This window comes from Lactuca serriola, chromosome 7 (assembly GCF_051521515.1).
Source record: "Lactuca serriola cultivar US96UC23 chromosome 7, Lser_US96UC23_V15, whole genome shotgun sequence".
NCBI lineage: Eukaryota > Viridiplantae > Streptophyta > Magnoliopsida > Asterales > Asteraceae > Lactuca > Lactuca serriola.
Window position 1 is genome coordinate 77354547 of NC_136414.1, and position 13668 is coordinate 77368214.

A 13668-nucleotide genomic window follows, 5' to 3' on the forward strand; every position below is an offset into this window, starting at 1 on the left:
TATCGGGAGCTAAACAAAGCTACGATGAAGAATAAGTATCCTTTACCTAGGATAGATGACTTGTTAGATCAATTGTAGGGAGCAACCATTTTCACCAGTTGAGGATTAAGGGGAAAGATATTGATCATACGGCCTTTAGAACTCGGTATGGATACTATGAATTCCCCGTTATGTCGTTCAAACTAAAAAATGCTCTAGTAGCATTCTTGGATCTGATGCATCGAGTTTGTAAACCTTTTCTCGATAAATCAGTAATAGTTTTCATAGACGACATCCTGATTTACTCCAAGAACAATCAAGATCATGGAAAACATCTCTGAGAAGTACTAGAAGTCCTTAAGAAAGAGAAACTTTATGCAATGTTCTCCAAGTGTGAATTTTGGATAGGGGAGATTCAGTTCTTGGGTCATGTATTTAACCAGTAAGGCATTATGGTTGACCCAACAAAGATAGAAGATATGATGAAGTGGGAGACATCAAAAAGTCCCACTGAAATCCGCAGTTTTCTAGGATTGGCAGGCTACTATTAAGGATTCATCCAAAATTTCTCTTCTATTGCGGCTCCATTGACAGCCCTAACTAAAAAGGGAATTGTCTATACTTGGAGAGAGAAGCAAGAAAGAGCTTTTGGTGAATTGAAAAAGAGATTCTGTAAGGCACCAATCCTCATCCTACTAGAAGGAACTAAAGATTTCCCAGTTTTTAGTCATGATTCTAAGATTGGATTTGGACGTGTCCCTACCTAAAGGGACAAAGTAGTAGCTTACGCCTGAAGATAGCTAAAGCCCCACGAGCAGAATTATCCGACTCATGATCTAGAGCTTGTAGCATTGGTTTTTGCCCTAAAGATATGGAGGCATTATCTTTATGGAACCAAATGAAAACTCTACACAGATCATAATAGCCTCCAATATCTCTTTGCTCTGAATGAGTCGAATGTGAGACAAAGGCGATGGAGGGAGCTACTCAAGGACTACGATTGCGATATACTTTACCACCCGGGTAAAGCAAATATCGTAGCCGATGCCCTGAGTAGAAAGGTGATTCTTGAGGAAAAAGAGCTAGATCGTTGAAGATTGAAGTAATCTCAACAATTATAGAGAAGGTCAAAGAAGCTCAGACAGGGGCTCTGGTTGGGAGTGATCTAAATAACGAACGTCTACGAAAGATGTTCATGTTTGAAGAAGACAAACAAGTGTTGCAGATGGTTAAGAATCACATTTGGGTGCCAAAGATGGGTGTGGATATGGGATCTTATCATCGAAGAATCTCCTAAGACTATGTATTCTATACACGCAGGTAGCACCAAAATGTACTTAGATTTGAAACCTCATTATTGGTGGCTCATAATGAAGGTCGATATAGCAACTTACATAGTGGAATGCGTAACTTGGGCGAGAGTGAAGGAACAACATCAAAAGCCATATAGGAGTATGGAAACCTTATGACATGATATGGGTTGTAGTAGACCGACTTATGAAGAGTGCGCATTTCATAGCCTCATGAGAGAATTGGTCAATATAGAAGTTGGCAGAGACCTATGTAAGGGAAATCCTAAGGATTCATGGAGTTCCCTTATCTATCGTGTCAGATAAGGATAATAGATTCACCTCCAGATTTTGGAAAAGTCTGTAGGAGGAGTTAGGCATGAAGTTGTGCTTCACTATTGCCTATCATCCACAAACAGATAGACACACACACACACACACAGAGAGAGAGAGAGAGAGTGAGAGAGAGAGAGAGAGAGAACTATCCAAACCTTGGAGGATATGTTGCGGGCATGCACCATAGATTTTCCGGGTAGTTGGGATAACCATCTATCCTTGGCCGAATTTTCCTACAACAATAGTTATCACTCAAGCATCAAGATGACTCCCTACGAAGCACTATATGGAAGGAAGTGCCAAACGCCGTTGTGTTGGCTAGAAGCGGGATATAAGCATTTTGCGGGTCCGAATATAGTACATCAAACCAACGAGAAGCTTAAATCATTAGGGAAAGGATGTTAGTTTCCCAAAGTCGTCAAAGAGCTACACAGATAAGAAATGATGACCGATAACATTTGATGTGGGTGATCAAGAGTTACTTAAATTCGTGCTGTGGAAGGGACTTATCAGATTCAGAAAGGATGGGAAGTTGAGTCCTCGTTTCATAGGACCATTCAAGGTAGTTCAAAGGATAGGAATCAATCTTACAAAATTGAATTGCCCGCCAAACTGGATGGTATCCATAGTACCTTTCATGTTTGTTATTTGAGGAAGTACTCGGGAGATGAAGTGGATATGCTTCCACTTTCAGAGTTAAGGATCGATGAAGATAGGCGGATGGTAGAAGAGCCTGCAGAAATCATCGACCGTAATACAAAGAAGTTACATCGTAAGATGATTGACTTAGTGCTAGTGCGATGGAAACACCCAACAGGGTCAAATCTCACCTGGGAAACAGAAAGTGACATGAAGAGACGCTATCCACATCTGTTTGCTGATGCATGATTTCGGGACGGAATCATCTTAAGGGGGAGAAAATTGTAACTCCCGCGTTTCTATCTAGGCTTACTAATCAAACATGTAACCTTTGTGGTCAAATCATGTAGTCATTTTGTGAATGAATAAGACAAGATTATTCATATATTTATGCTTATGTGTTTATTATATAATAAAATAAATAAGATTTAAAATACACGTCAAAAATAAAAGATCACTTAGGGAAAATGATCTCAACCTAGTTATAGTATTCATAATTAGGATTCCATACATATTTAGAATGCCTCAATCCGACTTAGAACGAAGAAGTTTGGAACAGCCAAACTCTCGTGATAGAACCGACACGACAACGGATAGCGTAAAAAGTGAATCTGGGTAAGATTACTTTTTATCTTAGGAATTTTAAAAGGAATTCATATATGTCATTTAGGTTTCGTCTAAATCTATCTTCACTAGAGGAAGTTATTATTTTTTAAACTTTGGCGCAGTAGTGGGCACACCGACATCGAGTTTTAGATCGATAGATTGTCAGCCAAAACAATCTAAACGAGAGTTGAAGATCTCGTTGTTAGGATTCCAAAGATATAAAAACCATTGGAAACAGACGTTGGATTGAGAATTATGCATTTTATACAGGCTTTAACAAGCTAAGCATGAGTAAATAAAATAAATCAAAATTAGCCAACGGAGTCTAAAGGAAAGTTTTAAATCTTGTCAAGAGCTTTCCTTGGATATAAAGAATGTCAAAAACGGAGATCGTATGAAGGATTTATGAAAATTTGAAAATCTAGAAAACGTTACACGCGCATGCACATGGCGTGTAGCTTACGCGCGAAGTCAGACGCGTAGCCCCACTCAAATCGTGCCATATATCAGCAGCCTAGTGGATCGACGTCACCCTTATGCACGACGTGCATCCTGTTGCACGAGATGCAAGACTCCAAGCTTACCTATAAATACCAGCTCATTCTTTCACTCCCCCCCTCACCCTCCGGTCGATATCTCTTTAGAAATTTCAATAGTTAGCCCATTTTTCTTCATTCTAGTCTCCGGCGAAGCCCTGCGACACCCTCGAGTGCTCATCTTGCCATAATCTTCATGTAGGAAGGACCTAAGTCAGTATTCTGCCCGTTTAGATCCCGATTCTTGTCTATTGTACTTTGTGAGTGAGATACACTTACTCTGCCCCTGTGTAATTTATAATTATAGTTGTAAGTCATTACTAGGATCTTATAATTAAGATTTACCAATGATTCCAAGTTTTCATGTGGATTGATCTATTATGGGAGAGGTGTCTAGAATGGTCACGTTAGCTTGGTTGTTGGATTTTAGAAAGACTATATGTTGAAATGATCCTTCCTTATAACTTTTCTGCCTGGCTGATCCTTACTTGTTTGATCTTGAAGTAAACTTTGGAGATGTTGAGAAATCTAAACTCTTAAGATAATAGTTCCATATAGTATGAAACTAGACTAAGACGTAGTGTTATGTACATCTAGGTCTTTCGGGAAAAGTATAAGGCGAAGCTCTGCGCAATTCACCAATCACCAGACACTTTGTCAGGTCAATGCATGGTTATTATCAAGAACATAATCTTCACTTCAAAATATCCATATAATAAATGTTGTTTGTGTTATATCTGTTATGTGCTACTTGTAAAGATAAGATAGTAACATTTGGATTATGAGTTGTTCTAGAAATCAATTGCTTTTAGATATAGGTCTTGCCTTAGATTAGGAATTAGACTTATAAAGGATTGCTTAGTATCGAATAAGCTTGATATTGATTAGGTTTCATAGTTGGGTTAGAGTGTGGGACCAGATCGGAGTGTAATCCTCCCCGTCTTGGGATGACCAGAAATGGTAGTTCTCGATCAAACAAGCAGACGGTATGTTTAGGTCATTGACCAGAGTAGATGACCAACACTTGACGGTTCTAGGCGATCTTCTGAATTCCGTTGCTATCATGGCTTTATAACCCATTGACGTAGATAAAATGGAAATCCATATTCATCAAAATCTCTAAACATTGGTTACCTTATATGACTTACACTAGCCAAGGACTCCCCTAGTAGGTGTAGTCAAACAGTTTCTTTCACACTTCATCTGGTAAGGTGATACTTCTAGATGATTGTCAAATTAGGATATGTGAGGATCGGTTGGGATTAGGAAGATGGTTTTAGGACAAGCTATATATTTACACCTGATATATGTCCTGTAGGAATGATATTTTTTCGTCAAAATGTTTTCGGCTTGAAAACCCTACGTATCTCACCAGGTTTCTCAAGCCTGAGCCACTCATTTTATTGCATCACATGTAATGGACCCAAAGTTGGAATTCCCTAGTTAGGATGTTGAGTGAAATAAAGGATGCTGAGATTTTGTTTTCATTTTTTATTTCCATTTTGTTTGGGTTTCCTTTGACTTTGGTTACCAATTTAGGTTCTGATATCATTCGATTTAAGTTTTAGATTTCTACTTCATGTTTTTTTTACTTATTAGTTGTTGATGTTGTAAAACAAAAAAAATCACCTGTCGGTGATGGATTGCTAGAGAAGATGACCATCCTCGGAGACACCATCTTTGGAGTGGATGAACAAATAGGTAGGAGGGGGTAGGGACATGGTGGGCCGATTTAACTTAATAAACTATAATCAACAAGTAAATAAAAAGAAATTTAAAAAACAGAATATGGGCATGTTAGTCATTTTAAATGTTTTTAACGAAGGTTTACTATCAGAATTAGACGAAAGGACCAAAACTACAATAATTTAAAACTATAAGGATTCGACCTATCAACTTTTTGAAGTTTGGACTAAAACTACGAATTTAACAAAACCACATGGACTATTTCTATAATTTACTCTAAAATTTAATATAGTTATTTTGGATGGTTTCAAACTAAAATTGCAACAACCTAAAAAGATTGAAAACCATATGAATGTAACCTATTATTAAGGTTAGACAAAATTGTAAAAATGGTCCCTATGGTGTGTCGAAAATCGTCACTTTGGGCAACCAAGTTTGGACTAGCACTAATGGTCCAAAAAGTTTATTTTGTTGCTAGTTTGGTCCATTTTGGTTTTAAATGACGGTTTTTCCCTTTGTATTTTGTTTGTTCAAATTTTTATTACATAAATCAAAAAGGAAAAGAAAAAAGAAAAGAAAACAATGCTCTCTCTCTCTCTCTCTCTCTCTCTCCCCACGTCTACAACCTCTTCCCCTTCTACCACATCCATCATATGAGTTTAACGAACAAGGGATTTTCCAACAACCACCAACACCAACCAGGTTCTCCGGTAACCACCAACACCTGCCAAATTTTCTGGCAGCCATTGTAAACCATCGCTGCCGGTTCAACACCACCACTAGCATCAATATTCTTGTGACAACCATTGCCACAACAGATCTGAAGAACTATAGAGAACGATGGATCCATATATTCCAGATCTGGCGTCGCTGCAAACCCTAGCAACTCGAAACAACTGTCGCTACAAACCGGAGACACCTGGGGTCGATTTGACACACCCATAAACTCGAACAAGACCAATGATATTAAACACACACACACATACAAACACAACAACAAAACTGAAAAGCTAGGGAGAGGAAGTCATCGCCGCCGCCAACAAACCTTCATAAAGAGAAAGGGTTTCTCCAGATTCACCTACATCTCCTTCATCGAGCCACATCTGGAGTGTATGTATCTACTCAGAGATGTGAAGAAGAAATGAGACACTGCAAAAACTAAAAAATCGAAACCACCATCGTTCCGATCTTCAACTCATCGTCTGGGTGAAGTCATCGAAGCAGAGAAGATATAGGATAGCCCATCTAAAAACCCTAACCGCTAAGAAACCCTTACTTCAGATCTCGATCTCCTTTCTCTCGTCGTCGACTGTCGAGGTTCAAAGGGAGGGCAACAACGATCGAAGCGAGTGTTTGGGTGGTGCTACCTGACCAGAAGGAGGCTGAGGGGAAGCCTAGGCCGACGACATGCGCCGGTTTCTTCTTCTTTGGTCGGTGGTAAGCAAGAACCAAGATATATATATATATATATATATATATATATATATATATATATATATATATATATATAGTGTGTGTGTGTGAGTGAGTGACACAATAAAAAAAACTAACCTTTAGCGGCGACAAAAATCGCCGCAATTGATCACGCTTGTCGTCGCTAAAGGGTCGCCGCAATTGCTTTGTAGCTAATAGCCGGTTGTCGTCTCTAATACTTTCGTCTCTAATACCTGTCATCCTTAATACACGATTATCGTCGCAAATAATGTTGTCTCTATTAATATTCCGGCTACCGGCCGAGGTTTTTCCGACAAACCTCCTCGAAGGTATGGGTCGTCGCAATTTATAGTAGTCGTCCCTAAAGGCGTCGCTGCAAATGTTTTTTTTATTTTTATGTATTTTTTTTTTAGAAAAAACACAGTTTTTATAATATTAATTATATATATATATATATATATATATATATATATATATATATATATATATTATAAAATACAGTTTTGATAAAAATACATAAATAAATACATACCACATTATATAAAAACATCAAACATGCCACATTCCATAAGATATCTAATAAATCTCAAACGAACATGTAATATATATCATACATAAACTATATTCAAAATCCAAAATAACATCCTCCATATCATAAAACAAGAAGTACTAGTTGCCTTCGTCTTCCCCATCGTCCTTCTCATCGTTGTTTTCATCGTTGACTTGGTTTTTAAACGTGCGAATAATGTCTTCAATGGCTGTCACAAATGCTGGGTTTTGAAGAAAATCATTCACATCAACATCCTACAATTAAGTCACAAGCACATAAAGTCATTAAAAATTCAACAAACTATCAAACCATCAAAGCACCAAATCAATTAAGTCTTTAACAATTTAACAAAACTACCGAGCTACCAAAAATTGCTACAAATACATTAAGTTCTTAAGAATATAACAAAGCTACCAAATTCTTTAAGAATTTAACAAGTACATGTGTTGGTTGCGGTTCTTGTGAGTGTGATTGTCATTGGGATGAAGCACTTGTACCCGAAGCTGAAGAAGGTTTAGGCCCAATGCCTCTCACATGCCCCCTTTGTGTACCCAACACTTTCTCAAATATTGCAATCCAATCAATGTTGTCTAGATCACCACCAGAGTCGGCTATGTGATGAGTCTGTAGAGCAACCTCAGCAACCAAGACATTCTGTATTTCACAAAGATTGTTAATATACGTTAAAACTTAAAAAAAAACAACAATTTACTTCATTTTTAAGTAATAATAACTTACATATTTGTCTTCAACAAAAGGATCAACAAATTCGGCTTTTTTTTTCACGTGCGCACGATGAAATGCTTCAAGTCTATTCAAATTATGTTTAACATTACAAAATATGTTAAAGTTGAATAAACATTAAAAAATATGTTATAACCGAATAAGAATTATTGTAACTTACTTTCTTAAAGAAAGCACTACCGTAGTTGCAAGTCCCTCCACGATTCTTAACTACTTGCTTCTTCCGACATTCTTTGTTTCCAGTGGATTGTTTTTGATGTTTTTCTGTTAAGAAGTGGTCAATAGAAGCATTCCAACACTGCAGATCCATACCCGTAGGGCTTGAGCCCTTGCTGCCTCCACATCCCCTGCAAAATCAAGGAAACGATTTTTTGCTAGATTTTTGCGGCCTCTATACCGCGCACATACCCGATTGTTCAACGACGCCCAATAAGTTGTAGCCATGGGATCATTTATAATCGCTCCAAAATCAAACCATGACTATAAAAAAATAGAGAAATTAAAAATAAATCAAATTAAAAAATATTAAATATATAACTTTATAAATAATTTACCGAAAGATATTGAAACATGCCAAACCTTTCTGCTTCAGAAACATCATTCCATGTATCATTATCAAAACCAATGTCCCGCCACATGTAGCTCCCAACCTCCCGAATGAAGCATTCGTACATCTCCCCAATCGGCATGTTAGTATTTCCGTCGAATATTATCCTTAGAGGCCGTTCACCGTTAGCTTTAAATAGTTTGTGCATTTTCTTATTTATCGCCATGCCTCTTCGTCTCGGAAGCACCGCTGCATAAAAAAATATCAGTCAGAATAATTTTTTATATACATACAATATGAAATACAATGAATTAGAATAAATCTTAATTACCATTGTTCTGGTGATCACCAAAACCTCCACCGAACGGATGTGGTGGCTCGTCATCACCGTCACCTCCATGACCCATCACAGCAGCAATGAGACGGAGCAATGCAATCCAAAAACATGACATCCTGAAAAATTATAACACAATATATATATATATATATATATATATATATATATATATATATATATATATATATATACACACAACATAATACAAACCTTATTTTACTAGTTAAATGTAAAGATTTTTTTAATCATTCTCGCCCTCAGACATTTCAGTGTCTGCTGACACATCACTATCATAATCAAAAGCTTCCTCATCATAATCAGTCTCGCAATCAGATACATTATTGATGAAACTTGTCGGTGGGTCAACTTCAATATTATCTTCAACCGATTGAGAATTTTGAAAGTACTGGCAAAAGTCAATTGAGAGAGTAAAATTAGAAGAAACATTACTAAGAACGACATCGGTTGAATCATTGTCGACATCGTTCATCGGTAGATCCCAAATTCTTCTATGATTAACATTTTCAACAACCCATCATTGGTTGTCATTTTCGTCACTTTGAGAAGCTTCTTGGATGTAAAATACTTGCGTGGCCTGCGTAGCAAATATGAGTTGATCTTCGCTGCTCAATTCGCATTTTGGGTCGATACTAGTGAAATTATTATTCGATTTAACTCCTGCAGTATCGAAGCACTTGCAACGAAAAAGTACGGTGGAATATTTATGAGGATAATGCAACTCGATAATCTCTTCTATCTAACCTTAATATTTCTGCTTATTCTCTCCCTCAGTTAGAACCTCCGAGTTTTGTGTTGATCGTTAGGAGTCATGCATAAGTACCATAAACCTAACACCATTCACTATGCAAGCGGTGTAAGTAAAGGCATTCGCATGCGCACCGATTGAAAGAGCCGATAAACTCCTTGTTATGCAGCTACTTTACCCGGTGGGTGAAACAATAGACAAGCATGTTGCGCTTGTATTTCTTCCTCACTAAACTGTCATGGAGGGCCTCTTGTCTCATGTTCGCCATTATAGTCCAAACTTTTTCTCCATGGATGGTTATCATCTAAGAACTAATGATGACCAACATATACGACTTTATTTGATACTCGGTATAACGGAGTGTCTTCGTTGCAAGTCGGACAAGCTTTGTACCCTTGTCCGCTCCAACCGGATAAACTACTACGAGCGGGAAAGTCGTTTATTGTCTATAACAACATCACTTTCATATTGAAGAATGTACCTATCGCTGCTAATTTAGTACGTACTCCAAAACTCCATAACTGCTTCAACTCATCCACCAACGGCCTTAGGAACACATCCAAGTCCTTCCCGGGTGCTTTGGGACCGGGAATCAACAAGGTCAACATGAAAGATGATTCTTTAATGCATAGACATGGTGGAAGATTGTAAGTGGTAAGTATGACGAGCCACATGCTATGAGGATTACACATGTTACCAAACGGATTAACACCATCAGCAGCAAGTCCTAAGCGTCCGTTTCGGGGTTCCCTCGAGAAGTCAGGATACTTCATATCGGATTTTTTCCACGAAGTACCATCAACTGGATGAATCATCGTACAATCTTTGGATCGTCCGATACTGTGCTAAATCATATCTTTAGCTGTGTGTCTAGAACGGTACAAACGTTGTAGTCTGGGGGTCACGGGAAAGTATCGTAAAACCTTATGAGCCACCTTTTTGCCCTTTGTATTTTAATCAACCCACCGACTCTCATTACAAACTGGACACTTTTGCAACAACTTGTGTTCTTTCCAGAAAAGAAAAAAATCAATTTTACATACGTGTATCGACTCATTACCCAAGCCGATCATTTTAAGTGTCTTTGTTGCTTCGTAATGTGACAGGGGGACCCTGTTTCCTTGAGGAAAATGCAGTTTGCAACAACTCAAGAAGCTGATCGAATGAACTATCAATCCATTTGTTGATCACCTTGATATGCATCAGTTTTGCTAAAAAGTCAAGGGACGAAAACGAACATCCATGATATAATTTTAATTCAACTTCCTCTAACAGCTTTTGAAATCTATCATCGACACCCCCATAACATCATCAATAACATCAGCCATCTCGTTATTACGCGGTATGTCTTCGAGAACAGGGTGAGTTGTATTTTCGCCGTGATACTTCCATATAATATAATGTGGACTAAAACCATGTTAAAGTATATGGAATTTCATTATGGCTAGTCGTATAAATTTATTGACATTACATCTGTTACACGGGCATCTGATTTGACCTTTGTTATCGACGTTTGGTTTGGACCTCTTGAGAAAAGATTCGAGTCCTTGTTGGAACAAGGTAGAGTTATGGTTTTCAATAGTAGTCCACGTTTTATCAATAGACATGTTGCAACTGAAACATATGTTAGGTTTTACTGTTTACTCTACAAGAACTAGAATTAGGATTGAATATTTATAAGTATAGAGTAACCGCTCAATCAGATGGAATAGAAAACCGGACAACGGAAGAGTATTTACAAGGATAGGCTTCTAAACCCACTTTTTGAATACCTTACCCCATATGAAAATGTGTATTACATGATTGATCGTTTAAGAAAAATTCAGCAGCATTTCCCCTTAGCTCTTAAGTATATATAAAATTATATACCGAGGAGCAAAGAGAAAATAACAACCGAATATTTCTTAAACAATCAATCATGTAATACACATTTACATCCTAAATGAGGTAAGATATTCAAAAAGCAGTCTCAAAACGGGGACAACCCGAAATTAATTTCTAAATCAATTTCGGGCGGGTATTTTTAGGTTTTTGATGATTTAAAAGGAAGAGACTTAAACTAAAAATAACTTACTTATTTATTATATCATTGTACTTGAGCGTATTAATTTTGATTTTTATTTTTTATTATGGCATTATACTTTCAACGATATTATATATCTGTTATTTATATCATTTTTTTTTCATTTTTTGATTTTTAATTCCAACTTTTTTATTTTTCTATTTTGAGTAATTATAACTTAGTAAATTTAGCGTCTTAATTTTTTATTTTTATTTTTTCTTATAACATTGTACTTTAAACGATGTTATATATTTGTTATATAGATCATTTTTTTTCATATTTGGTGTCGTCACTTTAGTAGATTTTTTTTCATAAAAGAAATAGAGACGAGGTACTTTTAAGAACTCATGTCATCATATCAACCAATTGCATATTTTTAACATACGTCTTTTATTTTATCTTTAATTTGTTTTATTTAAAATAGTAAGCTATTATTATTTCTTTATGGATACTATAATGTTATATGTTATTAAATGCCTATATTTTCACACACCTATTTTTTTGCATACATTTCATATAAAAATGCCTATATTTTCACATACCTATATTTTCACATACATTTCATAATAATACCTATATTTTCACATAAAAATGTCTACAATTCATATACATATATTTTTGCATATACATTTTTTCATATATATAAAATACGCATATATTTCACACAGAAATACATTTATATATACATTTTTCATACACATTTTGCATACATAGACATCTATATACATTTTTTCATACATAAATATACATATACATTTTTTTTCATACATATTCAAACATACATATTTGCATATACATTTTACATATACATTTTTTAATACATATTCAAACATACATATGTACATTTTACATATACATTCATATGTTTCATTTTAATTTGACATATCAAAATATTCATATTTTACATACCCAAATATATACTTTTCATATATATTATAAAAAAAAGAAGTAAAACATGGTTCACCGGAAAAGGGCAGTCGTCGGAAAAGGTGTAACGCCCCATTCCTGGTACGTTGCTTCTGTGACATTTATTTAGAAGTTTTTGAGAGGGACTCGGTGAGTCTATGGCCCGACTCGTCGAGTGGGGACGAGATTTCGAGCACGTGTTAGTCGGCGACTCGGCGAGTCCATATTCGGGACTCGGCGAGTCTGCCTGCCAGGTAGAAACCCTAAATCTCCGGGTTTGCACCCTATTTAAACCACCTTATGAGCCCCCAAACTCGTCCCCTTCACCCTCAGAGCATCATTTAGCAAACCCTAATCGTTTATTTGGTTATTTGTGCATTTCTTGTGTGAATCTTGAAGTTTTGAAGAGAAGAAGGAGGCTAGATCCAAAGGAGAAGAAGAAGATCCAAGGTCTTGCTCCCATTCCAGAGTTCATTGAGGTATTAGCCGAATTCCTTCTGTTTCTATGATTAATTTCTCTTTAGCAAGCATATTTAGCCTCTTTTAGCCATTTCTTAGTTGTTCTTGGTAGAGGGATCACATTAGATTGATTAGACTTCGGATCTAGCCATGTTTCAGTTCCAAAATCGTAGATCTATCACCTTTATGGAGCCATTTTGCATGATAACCCTAGATCTACTCTTCTAAGTGCCTTTTTAGCCTTTATCTCCTTTTTCATGTGGATGTACACGTAAAGTTGGAAACTTTACGTGGTAAATCAGCCTTAGAAACTCAGATCTATAATTTGTATGCGGTGGTGTTGAGCAGAATCGAGTTTTTAGGGTCTGCATGCATGTGACTCAGCGAGTCGTTCTTCGGACTCGGCGAGTCCGGTCGTGAGTCCCCAATCTTTACCCCCCCCCCCTTTGAGTGATTTCAAGTGGTGGTCAGTGAGCAGTAGGATGGACTCAGTGAGTCGGAGGGTAGACTCAGTAATGGTGGGACTCGACGAGTTGTTCATACAACTCGGCGAGTCCAAGGCAATATTCTTAGATCGAAGAACAACTCGTCGAGTTGTTCATATGACTCGGCGAGTCGGATAAAGATTGTCTGAGTTCTTGGATCGAGAGGGTACTCGTCGAGTCGATGCCATACTCGACGAGTAGCCACGAGTAGGGTTGAGAAGTGAGACTAGAGACTCAGCGAGTTGGCGGCCCAACTCGGTGAGTCAGGTCAACTGTGGGTTGACTTTGACCAAGAGAGTTGACTTTG

General features: G+C 37.0%; 1 protein-coding gene across 1 annotated transcript; it reads left to right on the forward strand.

Annotated features, from left to right (window-relative positions):
* Positions 1 to 1868: 1868 nt before the first annotated feature.
* Positions 1869 to 2492, forward strand: LOC145064132 (uncharacterized). Its single transcript, XM_079011641.1, has 2 exons — positions 1869 to 2004; positions 2107 to 2492. Exons 1-2 carry the CDS (start codon positions 1869 to 1871, stop codon positions 2490 to 2492), a joined length of 522 nt encoding a protein of 173 aa, XP_078867767.1.
* Positions 2493 to 13668: the final 11176 nt, after the last annotated feature.

Coding starts and splice junctions, on each gene's coding strand:
- LOC145064132 (XM_079011641.1), top strand. CDS start 1,869: ATGACTCCCTACGAAGCACTATATGGAAGGAAGTGCCAAACGCCGTTG. Junction 2,005..2,106: donor TAAATCATTAGGGAAAGGAT/GTTAGTTTCCCA, acceptor GTGCTGTGGAAG/GGACTTATCAGATTCAGAAA.